Source organism: Bactrocera tryoni, chromosome 3 (genome assembly GCF_016617805.1).
Source record: "Bactrocera tryoni isolate S06 chromosome 3, CSIRO_BtryS06_freeze2, whole genome shotgun sequence".
Classification (NCBI taxonomy): domain Eukaryota; kingdom Metazoa; phylum Arthropoda; class Insecta; order Diptera; family Tephritidae; genus Bactrocera; species Bactrocera tryoni.
The window spans coordinates 7,940,660-7,962,332 of NC_052501.1; the positions used below are offsets into that span (position 1 = coordinate 7,940,660).

Below are 21,673 nucleotides of genomic sequence, written 5' to 3' on the forward strand. Positions count from 1 at the left end.
CGGGCTGCACACACTCACACACATATATGCAAACTTAAGCGAGTGTTTTTTCTTTCGTTTGTCGGCTGCGTGCAAATGTTTCTGCGCATCCTTTCGCTTTCTTGTGCGACGCGCTGGTTAATCGCTCACTTGTTGCCTTTCGCTTGAAAATATGTCTGTTTGGATGTATGTACATATGTATGAGCTGATTTGCGCTGTTGTGAGCGTGTGGCGGCAAGCAGCATGCGACAGTTGGCAAACACGCTCGTGCTCATATGTATGTACATAGCAAGGGATTTACATAAATACACACAGCCAAGGCAATAACAATTATGCAAAGGAGCAGTGGCATTAGTGACAACAAAAATAAAGCAACAACAATGCTACCGTTTATTACTACATTTCCTGCAGCGCTTGACTCGCTGACTTCGCGAGATAATTTAAACACTAAATCGTACATTTCAGTTGTAATGAATGGATCGGTGTTTCGGATGTGATGCGCGAACTTGAACTTCAGTTTTGAAGTGAAATCAGTTATGTTTAGTAGAATTGAAGTAATACTGTTTTTTACACCCTGGACAAGGTATATTAAGTTTGCTACGAAGTTTGTAACATCCAGAAGGAAACGTCCGAGACCCTATGAGCCTGGCGAGCTGAGTCGCTTTAGTTTTGCGTGGATTCGTTATGGATACTGGAGCAGGTTAAATTCCGACATACCAAATATAAGTTCAGCATGCAACGAGCCCCCGTTTAACTCTAAACATCTCTTTGCATGCCCAGCTAACCCTTCACATCTGACACGCCTCTCGAAACAGTTCAGCCCCGTCGAAACAGAACGTTTGCTGGGCCTACCATTGGATGGCCCCGATACAGCTTTTCTGAACCTTACCACTTTAACGGGCACTGGATAATCGTCACATCAACAGCAACAATTTAGTTTTTGAGCTATCGATCAAACGTTTAGCACACGTCTTTTTATCCACAAGCAGCCACTCATTTGTTGGATTCGCCAATATCGGATGGACAACTTTTTTATTTAACGAGATATTTTCACGAAATTATACATGGCTTGTTTAGGCAACAGTACAATCTCCATATAAAAAGCTCTAACGCGGACTAATGAAATGTTGTCATTGTACGTGCTTTCGCCCGATATAACTGGAAGGGAATGACTGTAGAGTTTAGCCTTTGTTCATCGAGAAAAGATTTGACTTTTCAGTGTCCTGCTCATTCAAAAGTAGCTCCAGCATTGACGTAGGTTGGATCCCATGCGGATGCGATGACCATTTCGCTTCCTTAGCCAGTTTGACAAAAAAAAGAACTAACGGCGCGGTTCTTGAGGCCAATTATAACAATATCATTGGCGTACGGCGGCAGCTATTACTCTTATAGAAGATTATATGTACCTTATCCCTTTAGCCCTGCAGCTCGTTTTGATTCAACAGCAATAGACTGAAAAGTCATACGTTAAGGGAGTCACCCTGTCAGAAACCTCGTTTGGTATTGAACTCCTCGTAAATCATTGTAGATTTTTCTGGTGCTATACTGATAAGGTCCAATTAGTTTATTGACGATGGAATTTAGTCTTCGCACAGTACACTCGATAAGAACTTATATGCGATATTTAGGAGGATTATCTGTGCATCGGGCAGAGCTCACTTAGGTTTTAAACGTCGGGAAAGGTTTCTTCCGACTATATCCTGTAAAGAAGCTGAAGCATGCACCTCACGAGGTCTTCACCACTGCATTTGATTAGCTCGGCTGACAATTCATTGGAACAGTCACTTTGTTGTTCTTTACATAGGTAATTGCTATACGAACTTCTTTACATTCCGGCCATTTTACATCAATTCCATCATCATCAATTGGGAAATCGGTTTCTATATCTCCTGGTGTTATACTGTCTAGAGACTTTTGAATGGAAGTGAATGTATTGCCTCCATAATTTCAGTATACTCTGAACATCAGCCACTGGACCACCATTTTGGGTTCAACTTGAGTATGCTCCGTTACATACGTTCCTTATATGTATATAATTCAATCAATCAGAATTTGTTTACCTTGCACAAGTAGGTAATTAATTTACAATATAAAGGGATGGAAGCAGACAAGGATTTAATAAAAATATATTTGTTTTTTTTTTTGGTATACATACATTTTAGAGTACTTAAAACTTCGTAAAAATGCACATTTTTTGTTAATCAGAGAATAAATTTCTAATTAAGCCTTTTGTAGTTATTGTCACAGTGACCTAGGACCTACTAGTCTCAGTCTTTCTCCCGTCCATAGCACTTCTTGGACGGCGGTTATGTCAGCCTTTACTCTTGCGAGGACATCAAGGGACCGAACATTCCAGTTGCATGCCCTTAAATAGTAATCCATCAAAAAGGGAGGTCTCTCATCCGCATCTGTTTTCTTACTTTCATTTGGGGGTATTTTTTACTTGGCAGGTCCCAAGCCCTGGGGAGGCATGTCTCGCCTTCTCACTTTAGCTGACTTTCAAACGGATTTTTTTGGCTACCCAGAGGATACTTAGTCTAAGACCGAAAGTCGTGAGCTGCTTGAGTCATATGTAAAAGAATCGTTTCTGGTCACTTCCAAGTGTATGGCGCTCAGAGAACTTTTCCGCACTTGCATGAACATGGCTCCATCCTCCAACTAATTGCTACTTACCGATACAAATGTTAGATCGCCGAAGTAATAGCACTTAGTCAGGTAAGATCCGGGTCAATTTCGGTATCGTAGATAAGGATGTTGAAGATTATTTGCCTCTTTGCCCATTCTGTCTTGTAAATAGATATAAATCCTTAAATTAAGAAAAATATGTTTTCTTCTTAAAGAACCCTAAAAGGCATTTAAAAAGAGTGCATAAATTCCTTCGCGAACCCCAAAATCATGCCAATGACCATTCTTCTCGTTACATCAACCCACACACACACACACACACACGCATGCTTACACAACCATCAGCTGTGCAATTATACATTAACACTATTAAATACGCTCAATTAGATTTGCTGAAAACAATTAACATGTCACTTACTCCATCATTAAAGACCTTAGTGCAAAAATAACTACAACACAAGCACATTCGCAAAACGATTATGAGAAACTCTCGCTCCAAGGCAAATACAAACATGGACACACATTGCACGAATACATACGAGCGCACGCATCGATATCCATTGACAATGGTTAGCAAGCACAAGTGTTTCTTGAGGCCTTAATTCATTAATTCGTTTCGTGTTTACTCAACCATTTTGGCGCGAAAGTCTACCATTGAAGTGTTTGAGCATACTGTTTTGTTGCCACCAACACGCTTTGCAAACACACACGCACGCACTTTGTTAGCCAAAATTTTAAACAGAGAAGATGAACCCTGTGGGAAAGTACGAAATATACCGTTCAGAATATTGCTTTGAAAATAAAAATTAATTATTAATGTAAATATCAGAAACTAAGACTTAAATTAATTAAGAATTATTACAAATGGCTTCCATAATTTGAAATTATTAAAAATATCTGCAAACGTTGGCACCATATAGACTCATTTTCTTTTTATGCCACTTATCGACTTCAAACCCGCGGTAGTTGGCACTTTGGATGCAGCTTTCTTTGCCTCTTCAATTGCCATTATCATTCGCCGTGGTTCGGTTAAAAACCAAATCCATAACAATTGACTGTAGCGCCAAAGTTTGTCTTTTTCCTATTAAGTAACGATTAAAAAGGAAAAAAAAACTTTTATTTATTTAATTTGAAAGGCATTTCGAATATCTTACTAGTCTTTCAGCTATGTTTTCTTGAAATTGCGTACGCAAATAACGCAGTGTTCTATCTAGGCGCTCCTGAGTGGTTTTGGCGTTGTAAATGGGCATTAAGAAGCGCACATGTTCAAACATTGGCGCCTCCACAGGGCTATCATACACCATTGGCCGCAATAAAGATTCTAAGCGTTGCCTAAAAGCATATCAAAACATTAGTTCAAAAAGCTGTAATATTTTAATATTTCCTCTTACAATCCGTTCATTTGTGCAGTGACATTCGCATATGCTTTACCGCCGATCATCCCCTGCACAGCATATGACAAGAGTCTGGTGAATTTCTCATATTCATATAGGCAGGACTTTGGCTCGCTGCGCACTTTCTGGCCGAGATGACGCGATAATCGTTCGGCTATTGCATCCAACAGTGATGGCGCAGAGGTATTAGTAAATATATTGCCATAAGCTAAAAGTGGCGTGTTGTTCTGTTGAATGGTGCGCATAATTTTAATGCGCCTTTGACAATTATCTGTTTCACTGTTTAACTGATCTGTGTTCACAAAACGATTTCGTTTCCGTTCTAAATCTAATTGTATCGCGATCCAAACAAGTTCGGCATTTGATAAAGCATCCGATATAATTTTTGTTAAACGTTTATCGGTTTCTTGGCGCTTTAAGGCACGCTCTAATTTTAGTTTTGTATTTTCATACAGTATCAACTCCATGCGCTGCTGGGTATGCTGCCGCACATGCAAAGTGAGATCGTTCAAAAGAGTTTCATAAGCAATCTTCAAATGGTGTTCGTTCATCATTTCCAGTTCGCGAGTTTCATGCTCCATGTCGGCAAGACTGATGACATGTATTTGCGAAAGATCCAAAAAATCGATCAAAGACTGTGTCGCCTTTGATTTTGCCTTTTCTTTAATATATTCCAGCGTATAGTATTCCATACTACACAAAAATAAGATAATTTATTTTTTAACGAAAGAGTTGGAAGTAATAAATTTATGCGCTTACGATTTAGCTAAGGATTGAAGTTTGTCGGAAAACTCGGAATGTTCAGATGAGGTGCAATCCATTTCGCTGTAGTCCTGCAAAATAAATGCTTATATGATTACTATTTTGAACAATAATAATGAGTGATTACTGCACTTGAATTTTAAAATTCTCCTTCATGTATAAAGTAAAATATTGCATGAATGTATCGCATTTCAGCAGGTATTGATCTATAGGTAATTGATGAATAAAGAGCGGTGGCGATTGCTGCGAAGTAAAAATAGAAAACAATAATTTGTTGCACCAAATGTTACAAAACAAAAATATACTAACAATTTTCGTAAAACAACGTGTGGCTTCGTTGGAAAGTTTATAATTTTCCAATTGCATTTCCTCCAGCTGCCGGGCATAGTTTTGACATTCATTTAGTAAATCATTTTCTTTACTTGTTAAAATACTGATTTCATTTTCTAATTCTCCCAATTGCGCGTTAATTTTGTTCTTGGTACCTCTACAGAGACCGAAAATATGTATAGATAAATCATAATTAAATAATTCCAATTACTACCTCATTTCCTCAACGAGTGCTGCGTAGCAATCTTCTGTATGTTCTAGCAAATTAAGTTCCTCCGACATCGCTGTTGCTTGCTCCTCTGTGTATTGCAGCAATCCGGGATTTTCAATTTCCATTTCCTTTAGTTTCGCAGCGCGTTCAGTAGATTCTAACAACTCTCCCCGCTGCTTTAACTCGTCAAATTCTAATACTTCATTCTCGGTTAGTATATTTATATCGGTTATATTTTCAGTGAAAAAGTTGAAGAACTTTTGGAAACGATCATCATAGAGAATCCATTGATTGGCGCAGTCAAAGCCCAACTTTTTGAAGGCATCAAAATGCTACAGGGTAGGCAACATACATATATTTCTAATACTTTCATTTTGTTTATCTGTTATTAAACTTACATTAATTAAATCGCCCATAATTGTTAAAAGATAAGAAACTAGAATCCAAAATGCAAATATTTGATTTTAAATTAAATCGAATTCTTCTTCTTTGTATTTTTAAAACTGTGAATTTCTTATTTATTTAGACAAGTATTGCCAACCCAATTCGTAAAATAAATGGGCTACACTCCAATTGAGTGCAGGGTGCACATGATTAGCAAGTAAATTTTAAACTAAATATTTTATACCGTAATTTAATCAGATTTATTTTTAATGTTCAAACTAAAATCTTCATATTACCTGTTAATTTTTAATACTTGATGAAATACAAAACCCCATCTTTCTGTTATAAATGTTTCTGTAAGTGCTGAAGTGCTCTGCAAGCCACTTATCGAAATGATATCGGGTTAACTACCCAACAGAAATTTCTGTCAAGGTTTATATACGATTTTTAAGATGTGTGATCGATCATCACTTTCTTACGCAGAGGCATTATTAGTTGTACAAGCGTATGTGTTAATTTCCCTTAAAACTCTTTTAACAGTTTCGAGTTTCGGGAACGTGACATGCTGGGGCTAATGTGCTGATTTTTGCAATTATTTAGCGTTGGTAAGCACTGAAAATTGTCACAGTTGTTTAAAATTATCGATAAACATTGCAGATAATTTGGTAACACTTTTCGCGGCAGGAATGACAATACAATTTCACTGTGAAATAAGTGAATATTAAAAACTTTTAATTAAACAACAGCAACATGGTAAGTAAAAAATAAGTAAATGTTTTCAAAAGTCTTGAAAGCCATCATTTTATGTAATATTCTTACTTAATGCAGTTAAATTAGGCTTTGTAATGCAAGTGTTCTTATGTATATTCCTAGGCACGTCGTTATGATTCGCGGACAACCATCTTCTCTCCAGAAGGCCGACTATATCAGGTGGAATATGCTATGGAAGCTATTTCTCGCGCTGGCGCTGCCTTAGGTATACGCACTGACGATGGTATAGTTATAGCTGCAGAATGTCATACAACAAGTCCATTATTAGACAATGATATCTTTCAGGACAAAATTTACAAAATCAATGAGTAAGTTGTAACATCCAGTATTCGTATCAATATATGATTTTTTGTCTAAACTTAACTTCCAGTCATTTATGTGTTGCTGTTGCTGGTATTACATCCGATGCCAATGTTTTGGTAAATGAAATGCGCTTAATTGCTCAACGTTATCAATATAATTATGGTGCACCAATACCCGTTGAGCAACTAGTCTCACATTTGTGTGACATTAAACAAGCATACACACAATATGGTGGAAAACGTCCATTTGGTGTATCGATACTTTACATGGGTTACGATAGACGCCATGGATTTCAACTCTATCAATCAGACCCTAGTGGCAATTATAGCGGCTGGAATGGCACCTGCATTGGTAAAAGCTTTGGTGTAGCTATGTCCATGTTAAAGACAGAACTTGCAAACCGGTAAGAAAATGTAAAATATATATGTGTAAACAATTATATTAATATAATTAATGTTGTTATTCATAGTTATGATAACGCCGAAAATCCTCTTACAACTGAAGAAGGTAAGAAAATCGCTATCAAAGTGCTAGCTAAAAGCATGGAAGGCATTAATGCAGAAAAAGTGGAAATGGCAGTTACCACATTAGGGAGTAATGGACGCCCTATAATTAAAATGGTCCAAAAAGAAGAAATTGCACAATTGATAACTAAACACAATGAAGAGGAAGAAGAAAAGAAAGCGTCGACGTCAGGGTCAAACTAGAATTAGATATTCGATTTTTCTATCTAATCTATTTTATGTTTCGGAATTAAACGGAATTATTAAAAGTAAAAATATCACTCAATTATTTTATGTATTTAAAAAATTTACGATATATGCTGCTATACCATACGGAGGCGGGAGAAATAGCTAAGGATTGAGCAAGAATGAACGCACTGTGTATTCTGAAATTAATGTTGTTATCAACTACCGATTGTTGGCAATATATAAAGCCATAATATAGGACATCAAACATTCAAAAATTGTTTTCGTAGGAGGTTTAGAAATATATTAAAAATGGCAAAACTTAAAAAACACTCAGCGGCAGCGCGCTTTTGAGTTTAAAGACTTCCGTTTTGTATAAAACTTAAATGTTACTTATTTCTTAGTGAAAAACAGATCGTCATATTTTTATGTGCATACTATTTATTTATTTATATTAAAATCTAAAATAATTATTACATATTAACATTTCTCCATTAGCATGGCATATTCAACAAAATTTTCACAAATTGAAATATATTCAAGATTTACCCTAGTTTAACAACAGGTGATTTACGACGATTATTGCGGCGCTTGTTTTTATTGCTCCTTTTGGCCTTGTTGCGATTAGCCCTTTTCTTGTTTCTTCTATTGCGATTCTTGTTGGAATTTCTACTGGAGCTGCTACTAGTACCTCCATTGCCGGATTTCTTTATATGTCTTATCGCTGTATAACGGAGATTTGCAGTGATCCTCTTGGATCCATAATCTGAGCTCGTCGGTGAGGTAGTATTGGTCGACGACGTTGGAGACGTTGAAGATGTACTATTCTGACCATGGGAAAGCTTTAATGAAAAAAGCGCGAAAATAGCTAGTGGTACAAGATATTGTGCGAACTTCATTTTAATCCAAAACCGAATTGATTAGATCGATTGAATGATGAACTGGTTGTGTATGCTGACTTAGAAAAGTCGCGGATTTATATAGTATTGCGTTTAGTAGTGAGTAGTTGATCTTTTCGCATGAAAGTCAATAGACTGTTCAAATAAAGATGGCATTGGCTAAACTAACAAGTTATAGAAATTCAAAGAACACGTGAAATGTTAGTGACCCATTTAGAAACAGTTGCGCCCTAAATAATTTCTTCCGAAATAGTTTTCGTTACAGACATGTACGTACATACATACATACATTATACGTAGAAGTTCAAAAAGTTTCATTTGTAGAATGGCGCCATAGAGAATGCGCTATGTTTTTGTCAACAACTGGGAGTTTCCGTGAGCACAATGGCCACAGTGCTTTACCTTGAGTCATAGCATTAGAGTATGCTAGAGGGTACCGTTGACCCCGGAAATATTTATTCGTTTCCACGAGTCATGTCGGTGCGAAATGTTGCCTGCAGCTACAACAACAACAATGCCGGAGACATAAATATATTTATTTGGATTTCTTATCCATTTAACATAGTAAATAATTTGAACTACATATATTATATAATATACAGCTAGCAAACTAATCATAATGATAGCGATATGAAGCTAGGATTGGGAAACACACACTAATACGATATTCTTATATCTGAGTAATCTGTATTCACTTTGCCATGTAGTTGGTAACACCCAGAAGGAAACTTTGGCGATCTTATAAAGGATATCCATGGCTAAGTGTCGAGCTGATGAACACTAAAAAATAATAATTCCGCGCCGCGCTCCAAAAAAAAAATAACCATGGCAACCCTTTTCTTATTGTGCAAATGCAGAGAATTGTAACTAAAATAAAATAATTAAAATAAAGCTTTATTTACAACAAATATTAAAAAAATTAATATGCAGAAACGTTAGAGTGAAGTGCTAGTACGTGAAAAGTGCATAATATAAGTGAAAAAGTGACTCACAATATACAAATTATCAATGTAAAAGCTGTCAATTTTTCAACTTTAAATGCAAATATCTCTAAAACTATAAGTCAGCGGCAACTATATATATATATTTTCGTGATTTGGAGAACGTCACCTTTCCACTGATACCCATTTTATCCCCGAAATCTGGGGATGCTATTCTAAATTTTACCCCTTTCTTTTATTATTAAAAAGGGATACTAAAGCATATTCCAGTTAGCCGCAAAAAGCGAAGAGCGGTTACACGTACACAAAAGTTTCGGGTAGTTTTGTCAATTCTGCATAAAGAAGTTCATGGAAACTTTTACATTATTACATTGTTACAAACACCATATGCAAGTGACAGTTTAGCAAATTTCCCTTAGGAGAATTTATGCGCGAATAAATCGAAAAACACCACTGTTTCATTTTTAAGTTTTGACATTGCCGTCAAAAGGAAAAAGAGTGAAATAAACACTCAAAAGGAATAAAAAGGTGGACAGAAGGAGATTAGTTCTGGAAGTTTATAAAATTTGTGAAATTGATATTTAAAAATCAGCTGTAAGGAACGTGAGAAGCACTAAAGTTTTATTGCTATAGAAGGAGAATCTGAACGTGAGCGAAACGAGATGACTGCTCCGCGTAGACTGCGAAAAGAATTGACCGACCTACAGGCTTGTGGTCTGAAATCATTTCGTGAAATCAATGCGGACGAGGAGAATCTGCTGCGTTGGACCGGTTTAATTGTACCAGATAATGCTCCATATAATAAAGGAGCATTTCGTATTGAAATAAACTTTCCTGCGGAGTACCCCTTTAAACCTCCAAAGATAATATTTAAGACTAAAATTTATCATCCAAACATCGATGAAAAAGGACAGGTTTGCTTACCCATTATATCAACTGAAAATTGGAAGCCTGCAACACGTACAGATCAAGTTGTTCAGGCATTGATTGCATTAATCAATGACCCGGAACCAGAACATCCGCTACGTGCAGATTTGGCCGAGGAATACTTGCGAGATCGAAAGCGTTTTATTAAAAATGCCGAAGAGCATACCCGGAAGAATAGCGAAAAACGGCCGACAGATTAAACAAGTGCTGCCAAAAAATTACATGTGAAGTAGAAAAAATATATATACAAAAATAAACAAATATAATCATTGGCATTGAATTATGTATTTCCATCTACTGGACATATTTGTAAAATTGTATTGTAAATGGTAATATCAATAGAGAGAAAAAGTAGAATTTTACATACGAACACGGGTCAAAGTCATTGTGTTGTGTATTATATTCCTAAAACCACTGCTTTGAATAAATAGCTCCATGTTTTCTTATAAAATATGTACAAATTCTCCAATGAATATAAATATAGTTATTATAAAGTATAGGTAGACTGAAAGAAAAATAGCCAATCTCATTGCTTAGGAATCATTCGGTGGATAATTTAATAGCAAGTATATGCAAATAAAATAATGACTATATAAAAAACAAGTGATATATTTTTTAAATATTTTATCTATATGTTTTATTTATATACATACATACACACGAACAGTTTTTTTTTAAATTTGAGATTTCAATATAAATATTTATTCCTATTTATTTCTAGTAGAAAAATGATATTATTCTTACATTGATTTAGTTATCTAAAGCTAATTTAAAATTTTTCATCAATAATTGATTATTATAAGCCATCAATGTATTTGCAAATTTATTGCGATGCATTTTTTCGATAGGCATAATACCCAAAACATTTGCATCTTCTGTTAGTAAATCGCGAATCCGTTTTAACGTAGACATTTGGTCTTGTGTATATTTATCACATTTGGCAAGCAACTCTATTTGAAAGTTAGACCCGGTGGAAATAGATAAATGTCCAAAAACGAAAAGGGTCAATGAAAGTAGCACGGAAACGGATAAGTGTGTTAAAAAGACCACATTTGACAGAACTAATCGCTGTGTTTGCTTTTCGTAAATCGTATCCAGTAATCGGATAAAGTATTCTCGAGGGAGTAGCGAGTATCCATGCATATTAAGATTTAGATGTATTTCCTCACCGTCTGCAATACAATTGGGTTTTAGCATGTAAATAGGATCACGGTTTAACATATCCTTAAGCTTTTGATGCAGTTGCATAACATATGGATGTGCAAAAAGACTACTAAGTAGTTCAGTGAATGGAGCGCCTCTGTAAATATGCAATTCAGGAGTAGAAGTTTTTGATGTGTCATACTGATCCTGAAACTGTATATCATAATTGAAGTCTAATATTTTTTCTAAATTGTTAATGTAACGATGAAATGAAAATATTCTTTCTTCCATTGTCGTTTCCTTTGCCATTTCACGTTCCGTGTATGAGCCTCTGCAAAACGGTGCAGACTTGCAGTTTTCTTCAGTTGCTTGATGTCCATATAAAACTTTATTTTGCTCCGCGATGCTGCACACCTTATAGCGAGCGTAAAATTCATTGGCTGTTTCGGTTCGGAAATGCTGTTTATAAATCACCTGACGACGAGTAGGTTTTACTTCATATGTCTGAATGTTCGCTTCAATCGCTTCAATTTGAAAATTCATAAAAAGTCGTGCGCATATCTCATGTTGCAGAAAGAAATCATTTGGCAAGTATGATCTCGGGAAAAGAGGAAGTATGTTTGCACATCCAACATTTTCCTTCATCAATTGCAATAGTTCTGGTAAATACTTAGTCTGCTTTCGGTAACCAATGCAAATGATATAAATTTCCGAGTTGCCACGCTTCGAGGTAGCGGGCTTGAATACGTGAACCTCCTCGAAAACACAGTTCAGCAAAAATAGTTTACACACGTTGGTTGATTCGAACATTGTAAACATTTTCACTACAAAACAACCACCATCTGCGAGTATACACAGAGCTGCGGTGAGCTCGGCAAAATGAAGTGTCGCCACCACTTCTTCCTGACAATCAGGTGCATCAACACAATCTATTGAACCATCAGCCGTAATTAGCTGTACATTATCCTCCAAACGTTTCCGGCAATGTTCTTGCATTTGCTCAATATGATTACGATTTATAATATTACCAGTAAAATCATCATGCATCAGCCAATTGTCAAATGTATGAAACATAAACCTATCGTCCGTAATCATGCCACTTGTGGGATTGCCTTCGTAATATGGATTAAGTGTTGTAGAAAGCCAACGCCATTCCACCTATATAACATATGTATGTATATGTATATATACAAACATATATTAAATATAAAAACAAAAACAGTTAGTATGATGTGTTAATCAATTCTGGATCAATATTATCACCTCTTCTTTTTTGTATGTTGAATACATGTAATGATTTAAAGCGGCAATAAATGCTCCCGGCAATTCGCACAGATGCAAAGAATTTAAATGCGGACCTTTTACCAGAGGGTAGGCGTGGAGGCATTCAAATAATTTGCACCAAGCTACTGTAACAAATTCGGCCTTAGTTTCATTTTTCAAACGCCATGGTATCTCATTTGATGGATCCTGGCGTCTTGTATGCAGACTCCAATCTTCAATTGTGTAATTATTTAATTTGCACTTCACATCATTTAATTTTGGCTTCAGTTGTTGCAGTGTATCAAATTGATAATATTCACTAAATGCTTCGTTTGGAGAAGGTAACTGCCAAGTATTCTCTTTTGGTTTCTGATAATGGAACTTTTTTTCGAACACTCGATTAACTTCCATCTTGCTTGGTTTGTTATTATCCGACCTGGATTCGTAGCGAAAATGCTCCTTCGATGGCCTATTGTAGTTGGTTGCAACCTGCAATAATCCACTGCGCGGAATTAAACGTTGTGTCGTATTTTCCATTTTGCTATTTCTTCTATTCACATAAGCATTAATAAGGTTTAATGCAAAGAAATAAACACTGGATAATAACTAGAACAATAAGAATAATAAAACTTTTAGTTAATAGTACGCTCGATCTGTTATATGAACGCCGGCGAATTTTTAGTAAACCAAAGGCGGCTTTCTCTTACAGTGAGCATGCACGGACGATTAAATATTATAGCGAATATTTGTACCATGAACAGGGTATTTTAAGTTTGCCGCTAAGTTTGTAACACCCGAAAGGGGACGTCTGGAATATTTTAAAGTATGTTTTTTACTTTTCTTCCCAGTCCTTGCATGGAAAGCTTTTGTAAGTTTGTTGAGAGAAGTTTTAAGCAGCTGTTTACTTACCCAATCGGTATTATAAGATTTCAAAAACGTTGGAACCTACAAGATTTATGCCATTTCTGATCGGCTGACACAAAAATACCGTTATATTTAGAAGTGTGAGTAGAAATTTCATCACCAAGAACAGTAGTTATTCGTTTATTTATTTATTTTTGCATTTATTTTTAATTTACAATTACATACATACATACATGCATTTCATATTCTAATTGGCTTAGTTTAAACGGCACACGTATTTCTACATAAATACGCGAACAACACAATACAGTAAATACTCGTAGCAGATGCACTTAGAGGCCTACATAACTACATATATAACTACTAAATACTCTTACATACGGAATTTTACTGTTCCAGTCGAACAGCTTAAGTATTACAACTACATACATACATATGTATACACTTAAGTATAGAGTACTCGTAGGCGTGTGTACCAAAATTAAAAGCACCGCAGTACATGCGATAGTTAACAACTACCTTGCAACTACTATTAACATGGACTAGTCCGTCGATGGCCGCAACAGAGTCCAATTGTGGGATTTCTGAAACATGCCACTGTCAAACTGGTTCAAAACGGAGAAAAAATGAAATACCCTTCACAAATAGAAAATTATATAATTAAAGATGGACAGACAGATGGTCATCATCGACTGAGATCGCCATGTAGATAATTTTTATGTGCTTTTTTTAGGGTCTTCCACGTATTCTTTTGGTTATTATAAATTTCATGGCAAGTACCCGTTCAGTATATAAAAATAGTCCAGTATGCTTTCGGCCTAGTTCAGACACTAGTTAATCCGCAGTTGTCATGTAGTTGTTAACTAGCAATTCTGCCTTTATGTTTAGTGTGTGTGTGGGGAACAGTTTCTTTGGTTCATATGTATATAATGTATGTGTTTGTGTGGTGTTGCCAGCTTCACAAAAATTAGTCAAAATTCAGCATTTAACATTGGCTTTTGTCAACTGTAAAACCCGTTAAGCACATGCACAAACATGCATATGCAAATAATGTGCATGTGTATGCATGCGTGTGTATGCAGCGTGTTTTGAATTGCTGCTCCCATGTACTGTATACTGTTTTCCAAGTAAGTTGCCCTGTAGGAAATGTTTCTTAAATATAATAATTTATTTGTTTATACGTGTGTGTGTGTGCGACTTGCAAATATTTGATTGTCTCCATTTATTATGATTTCTTTATGACATTTATTTTTCATATTTTTTTTGCATAATTTTATTTATTATTTAACAATTGCTTTTATTACATGAGTGCCTTTATTAAAGTGTTTTTTATTTTTTTCACTCTTTACAAAATATCTTACGGTTTAGTATATAACTTGTTCTCTTATATATAGTATATAATATGTATATGTATGTGTGATTAAAAAAAGTAGTTAACAATTTTAGTTTTTTTTTCAAAATAAATTACTGTAATAATTATAGTTTAAAGTTTGTGTGTTTTTGGTTTGTAGTTCCATTGCTTGTTTATACAATTCATAAGTATAACTGAAGAGTACCTACTCAGATTTAATTCTATATGTTGTTATACTAGTTATCAGAGTTAACCTCAAACTGTCTCAGTTGATCAGATATCAAATTTTGTTTAAACATTTGTTCCAAATACACTTAGTTAAATTTTTTAGAAGTGCGTGCTGAAAAGCTCAAGGGAAGAGTAAAAATATTTTTGCAATTTTTTTTACACATATTTTAAAAGCTTTTTGGGCCAGTTTTCGATAGAAATAATTATATACAACCGGCGTTGCTAATAATGAATTAAAATTAAAAAAAAAACGTTAAAAAATTCATAAAAATTTTATTTTAAAGAAAGTTTTTATTCAAAAAAATTTGTAACCCTAAACTCAATAAACATCTTCTATTCGCCACTTTACTGCTCCGCTATGCTTGAGCGTTCCGCTCTAGCAAAAGAAAGTAATAAAATACGTCATTGCTTCGCTATTTCGCTGCTCTCTCATTAGAAAATCTCTCTCATTAAAAAAATCTCTCTCTTTATAAAATCTCTCTCATTAAGAAATCTCTCTTATTACAAAATCTTCATTTAAAGTTTAACAACAAAGTTAGCGAGCTGACATCAATGCGTATGTGTACAACCCATTAAACTGGCATTATCGCACATTTTTCTATCTACATTGATTTATGCCAGTTAAAGCTACTTATACCAGTTTAAGCGTCTTAAACCAGTTTATGCGACTTATACCAGTTTAAGCGACTTATACCAGTTTAAGTGACTTATACCAGTTTACAAGACGTATACCAGTTTACACGACTTATACCAGTTTATGCGAGTTATACCAGTTTATGCGACTTATACCAGTTGTTTGTTTCTTTCGCCATACCTCAAGCGCATCGCTGGAAAGGAATTTTCGCTAAAGTCATTAATAACTTATTCGATTTTTTTTAGTTCCTCAGCAGGAATCGCTAGTATAAATGTAATTTGAACGCATTAATTAAAAAAAAAAATATATGTACTATATGTATTTTTCACAAAACTGAGCGCCTTCACTGTCAAAAACCTCTCTCTTATCATCAAGTATACATTATTTTGTTATTGGCGTGAGAAAAGAGCTTGAATTTCTACAGTTTATAAAATCAGCAGCTAATGGTGGGAGTTGTTGTCATTGTTTCTTACGCATATAATTTGCTATAGTTTATTTTCAAAAAAGACATACATACATACATACATATAAACTGTTATGCATGTCTGTAATTATGTAAGCAACGGCTTTTTTGTTTTCTTTTGTGTTATTAACAGCAAATTGTTGTTTCATTTTGTAAGCATAGTTCAGCTTTTAACCCCTTTTTTAGTTTCCTTTCGTCTACTTTTACTTTGTGTTGTTGTTATTACTATTTATTATTAAATAGTTTTGTTCTTGCTGGCTAAGTGTCTTCTAATATGTATATAGTTTTTTGTTTTTGCTTTAGTACTATTTGCCATTCGCACATTTATCATGAATGTACAGTCGGTAGCTTTACGGTTATTTAACAGTTATTTACTTGGTAACTAGAAACACAGAACGCAAGTGCAGTTTGTCGATAAAAAAAAAACAAGAAATATATAATATTTTTCTTAAAACTTAAACCTTAACACCTTACGACTTATCAGCTAAATTCTTATTATTTTTCGCAACTGAGAAACGTCAAAAAAACTAGAAACTTACAACAGAGTTGCTTAGAAGCCTATTGCTTGTCATTTTTGCTATGTTATTTATTTATTTTTTCATAATACTCTTCAAGTATGCATACTAATGTTCACACAACCTTCTACTCATAGTTTTTTGTTTTTGTGTTGGTTCTCTTCACATTACTCCCAACTCTCTCATCATTTGTAGCTGAGAAACTGTACGTCAATCTTATGCGCTTGCTTCTAAATCTCCTTGCTTGGTTATTTCGCTGATCCTGGTGTTTGCTAATCAAAATTGCTAACGGTATCCTCCTCCTCCTGCAGCGAAATGATCTTGAAGTGCAAACAATTAAGAAAGAAATATATTATATTAATTACAATGTTGAATTTAGTATGTTTTTGAAATTAATATAAAATTACTAATGTAGATATAACAAAATAAGAGGACTGAAAAGAAAATAACAAAACTATTTTGTTAGTTTGGTGTATTTTGTAGAGTTTTTCTAGCAGTGGTGGCTGCCTTTAAGGTGGCAGTAGATGTATTGCGCCGTAATAGTACTATTGTCTCTTTTGAGGAGGTAAGCATTCACTCCGACGGTAGAGCGGCAGTAGTAATGGGTGATCCAAGTAGAGCTACTGTTTTCAATAATCTCTTTTTGACAGATTACGCTTTAGTCGTATCAAGCTGTTATGTTATCTTTGTTCAGGAATGTTTGGCATTTCATCATGGAAAGACTTACGCCTGAAGAAGGTTAACAAATTTTTCAACTTTATTACGAAAATTCACGTTCTGTAAAGAATGTGCTTCGCGCGCTTCGATCAATTTATGGTCAATATAATCGCCCTACTGAGCGTAATATTCACAACATCATCATCCATCTTGAGACCCAGTATTCATTATTGGATAACATTCGATCGAATAGACCACATTCAGCACACAGCGAAGAAAATATACGAAAGACCGTGATGAGTCTCGGACTCGGATTGACGTCTGTAACGACTTAATGCGTGGAGATCTTAAATTGAAAGCATACCAATACAGCTTTTGCCAGAACTGAAGCCACTCGTGTTTTCCAAGCGTAATCGCTTCTCTCTATGGGATCTTGAAAAGAAGCTCTGACGTTTCCGAGCCAAATTTTGTTCAGCGATGAGGCCCATATCTGGCTCAATGGGTATGTAAGCAAGCTAAATTGCCACAGTTGGGACGAAGAGCAATCTGAAAAGATTCATGAGCCATTTCATCCAGAAAAAACAAGGGTTTGGTGTGGGCAATCATCGGCTCATATTTCTTCAAACGAGCGCCCTGATAACCGCCTATTTGATACCGGAAATTGAAGCTCGTGAACTCGGCGACATTAGTTTCAATAAGACGCCGCCTTTTCCCATACATCGCCTCAACCATTGGATTTATTGACAGAACACTTCGATGAGCAGATATTCTCACGTTTTGGGTCGGTCGATTGGCTACTAAGATCATAAGATTTCACACCCGTCGACTTTTTTCTGAGGAGATAAGTAAAGTTTTTACGGACAATCCCGCTTCGACTCAGACCTTGTAGCAAAACAGCACGCTTGTCATTCGCAAGTTACCAGTCGAAATACTAGAATGTGTCATCGAAAATTGGACTCAACGGATGGACCACTAAGACGTAGCCGCGGCCAACATTTGGAAGAGATAATCTTCTGAAAATAAATGTTCTTTCAAATGATAACAAATATTCCTCATAAAATTTGAAGCTTCTGTGTTTTTTCTTCAAAAAAGTAGGAATCCTCGAAAATGATCATATGACTTTACTGTCGATTTCATCAGGGGAATAAAGTCCGGTCATAGCAAGAGAGCGCACCCTTGTCCCAATTAAATCGACTTGTAAACAAGTTGGGTTTCCGTTGTCCTTTTGCGACTGGACTTTGAGTAAGCTTAGCAGGCGCTGGCGAACAACTAACTAATATGCGATGGCGAGTCGCAATCGCAAACGTTTTTACTGATCATTGATCAATAGGCGTGCTTGCGGTTAAGCTGAAATTTTAAACGGACGCAAGTTGTTAAAGTTGTTTGGAGGAAGGTGGGGTTGAAACAGCCAGGAAATTTCTCTTCCATTGCCCATCTTTTGCAAGACTGAGTTTCAGACTTTTAACTCTGCTATGATATCTTCCGTGATTCTCGCGAAGTAGATGGAGTTGATATCAGCCGCTTTAACAAATTTGTTGCTGCCATAAGGTTCTTGAGATTTCTGAGAGCTTTTGAGATTTAAATTCGTGTAATAAAACCATCCTTAATTTAATCTTTTATAAAAACGTTCAACATGTCTTCCGAGTTTATGCCATCGACAGGTGAATAGGTTGACTTGGCTAAAAAATCTCGGCAATTAAAGTTATGGGACCCTCACTGCACGGTTTAAGTAAGTATCAACTCACTCGGATTTTCATGAAGGTTGAAAACTTTTTCACGCTAGCAGCGCCATCTATCTCGTCTAAGCAATTTCACTAAACTTGCTTTCGAAGAAAAATTCAAATTAATATTTATAAGGAAAAAAATCACTCAAATAATTCTAATAATGCTTGCTATATTTGTGTGAGTGTGTATAAATACATACATATACATACATATGTATATAGATGCTAATGCGACTACTTCGCCTACATTTGTTTAGCTAACAATAAAAGCGTTAACTACAATGGCGCTACAAAAAATCATAAAAAACTCATATGAAAATACATGTATTTGCTAAATTTTACTAAGCGTCCATATGCATACCAACAAAACAAGATCTTCTTCTATATATGTATGTGTACTTTAGCGTAATTCTAAATAGTTCAATAATAGTCGCTTTTGGCATTCCTTCGCTACTTACATGCATTGTGAATCCGTTAAAGTTGCGTTGTCATTGCAGTTGTTGTTGTATAAGATAATATATTTTTCTCTTGCTTGTGTGTGCGAAATGTTGATGATGATTTTGTTGTGTGCCTGGTGCATTTTCTTATTGTTATTACTATTAGATTAAGGGGTTATATCCACTTGTCGATTTCAAAAGATTTATTTTCATATATATGTATTTAATGCATAGATATGTGAGAGCATTCTCCGAAAATTTGAAGTTACTTCGGGAAAATGTTTCGGAGATATGAGCCTATTTTTTAGAATTTTTAAATTTACAGTAATAGGCGCCCAAAACTCTAAAAAGTATTAACCAAAAAAAAAATTATAAAAAAATAAAAAAAAATTAAAAATTAAAAATTTAAAATTAAATTTTAAAAATTTAAAATAAAAAAATTAAAAATTTTTTTTTTGAAATTTCAAATCTGTAAATACAAAATATTTATTTATTTTTATTATAAAATGCGTCCTCAAAAACAAAAAAAACACAAAAAACACTGACTTCTGGGACTTGCTAGTGGATACAACCCCTAAATAAAAACTCAAAAATCATTTTCTTAATTTACAGTTTTTGCTTCTTAAGAAAATTAATGGTTTCTGTGTAATGACAGCAATATCTTCTCACGCAACACTCCGTTCACTTGCCTGTGTGTGTGTGCGTGTGTGTTAATTTGACAAAATTTTAATTGAAACGCATTTTATGTGCACTCTGTGTGTTTAACGGTTAACTACCCATAATATTACTTGTTTGTTGTTATTTTTATATTTTTATTATTTTTTTTTAATTATTTGTGTGCTTAAAACTACAAAAATCATACTTTGCTCTAAGTTTTCAGCAGTTTTTGAGGTAAGTTTCCGAAAATGGTAATTTCATTGCGGTTTTTACTTTCGCTTCTATGAATGTGTGGAAGTTAGGAAACGGGTGAATCGAAATTACTGAAGCGTCGCCCGTATATAGTCATCGAAATCATCTAAAAAATGCAGGCAATAAAATCATATTGACTCGAGTGTACACGATTAGCTAAGTCAAGGACGCAGGCGCAGGCTGCTACTGACGCCCCACTCAGTGTAGGATTTCAGAGAGCACATTGCATTGTTTACAACACGCATATTACAACAAATACATAGGTAGGTATAGCTTAGATGTCTAGTGAGAATGTGAGTCTAGTTGACGGGTGTTTCAATATGCTTGCTTTTGGGTTATGCTGTTGGACTTGGGTGCTCCTTAGATAATGGGTTGCTGCAGGGAATTACGCGAGCTGGTTTTCGAATGCACTGTGCGCGGGCAGTTGTAGGTAATTTCAATGTAAAATGTACATAAAAACAAAGTTATGGTTAGTTTATACAAAGGTAGCCAAATGCAAAAATATTTATACATTTGTATATATTGGATTATTGGTTTACTGCTTTTACTCGAATAAGTTGTGAAACGGAACATTTAGAGCACGAAAAAAATTCACTTATGTACGTAACGAGAATGTCTGTACTATATAAAAACACGAAAAATATATTATGTTACATTAGAGGAAGAATAAAACATTCGTAAAATTCTTTAAAATTTATTTTTATTTAAGTCAAAATTTATGAAAATATTTAGATTTGGTGAAAAAGTATGTTATGATGCTTGCTTGACGAAAACTGCTTAAAAATGTTTTCGAAAATTTTTTAAGTTTCGACTAAAACTTTACATACTCACCTTGGTTCTGTCGGGGATCTAAACATCGCAAATATATTCGATTATACATAGCAATTGACATTGTGGTGTGCCTGAGCTGTTTGTGATTCACCAAAGAGTGTGGCGAATCGAACAAACAGCTGGCATAAAATAAGTAGATAACCATAAACAAAAATACATATGTCGAAGTAGTATTTGAATCGTCAAATTGCGTAGTGCTAACCGACAATAATATAATGGTATAACTAAAGCTAATAATAGGACAGGACTGATGTTTTAAAGCTACAAAAAAGTAGTTTATACATCGCATTTTAACTGGTGATTAAAAAGGGATCACTTGCTGCAACCCTAAACGCACACAAACATATGTGACTCCCGATAAACCAGCAAATTGAACGATAAAGCTGAATATCCATAACACTAAGGTAATGCTCTATATTTGTCAGATTCAGAAGAACAC

General features: G+C 35.0%; 5 protein-coding genes across 7 annotated transcripts in view; 2 read left to right on the plus strand and 3 right to left on the minus strand.

Annotated features, from left to right (window-relative positions):
* Positions 1-3,451: 3,451 nt before the first annotated feature.
* LOC120771308 (augmin complex subunit dgt3) lies at positions 3,452-5,732 on the minus strand. Its single transcript, XM_040099243.1, has 8 exons — positions 5,700-5,732; positions 5,305-5,633; positions 5,070-5,247; positions 4,893-5,003; positions 4,758-4,831; positions 3,996-4,691; positions 3,759-3,936; positions 3,452-3,685 (listed from the first exon to the last, which is right to left on the minus strand). Exons 1-8 carry the CDS (start codon positions 5,715-5,717, stop codon positions 3,527-3,529), a joined length of 1,743 nt encoding a protein of 580 aa, XP_039955177.1. The 5' UTR covers positions 5,718-5,732; the 3' UTR covers positions 3,452-3,526.
* Positions 5,733-6,327: 595 nt separating this feature from the next.
* Positions 6,328-7,548, plus strand: LOC120772178 (proteasome subunit alpha type-4). Its single transcript, XM_040100626.1, has 4 exons — positions 6,328-6,438; positions 6,559-6,764; positions 6,827-7,162; positions 7,229-7,548. The coding sequence occupies exons 1-4, from the start codon at positions 6,436-6,438 to the stop codon at positions 7,464-7,466; spliced, it is 783 nt and encodes a 260-aa protein (XP_039956560.1). The 5' UTR covers positions 6,328-6,435; the 3' UTR covers positions 7,467-7,548.
* Positions 7,549-9,754: 2,206 nt separating this feature from the next.
* On the plus strand, positions 9,755-10,818 carry LOC120772668 (ubiquitin-conjugating enzyme E2-18 kDa). Its single transcript, XM_040101403.1, has one exon. It carries the CDS (start codon positions 9,951-9,953, stop codon positions 10,413-10,415), a length of 465 nt encoding a protein of 154 aa, XP_039957337.1. The 5' UTR covers positions 9,755-9,950; the 3' UTR covers positions 10,416-10,818.
* A 59-nt stretch (positions 10,819-10,877) lies between these two features.
* On the minus strand, positions 10,878-13,251 carry LOC120772054 (cap-specific mRNA (nucleoside-2'-O-)-methyltransferase 2). Its single transcript, XM_040100431.1, has 2 exons — positions 12,622-13,251; positions 10,878-12,516 (listed from the first exon to the last, which is right to left on the minus strand). Exons 1-2 carry the CDS (start codon positions 13,156-13,158, stop codon positions 10,966-10,968), a joined length of 2,088 nt encoding a protein of 695 aa, XP_039956365.1. The 5' UTR covers positions 13,159-13,251; the 3' UTR covers positions 10,878-10,965.
* A 2,043-nt stretch (positions 13,252-15,294) lies between these two features.
* The window catches only part of LOC120770258 (NACHT domain- and WD repeat-containing protein 1), a 153,167-nt gene continuing 146,788 nt past the window's right edge, over positions 15,295-21,673 (minus strand). The window contains exon 26 of one of the 3 annotated variants that reach the window (XM_040097568.1): positions 15,295-16,996. In XM_040097568.1, coding sequence (XP_039953502.1) covers positions 16,962-16,996 — 35 coding nt within the window. In that variant the 3' untranslated portion in view covers positions 15,295-16,961. Of the gene's footprint in view, positions 16,997-20,007; positions 20,814-21,673 lie in introns of those variants that run through there. The other 2 variants (XM_040097567.1, XM_040097566.1) reach the window with 2 other exon arrangements.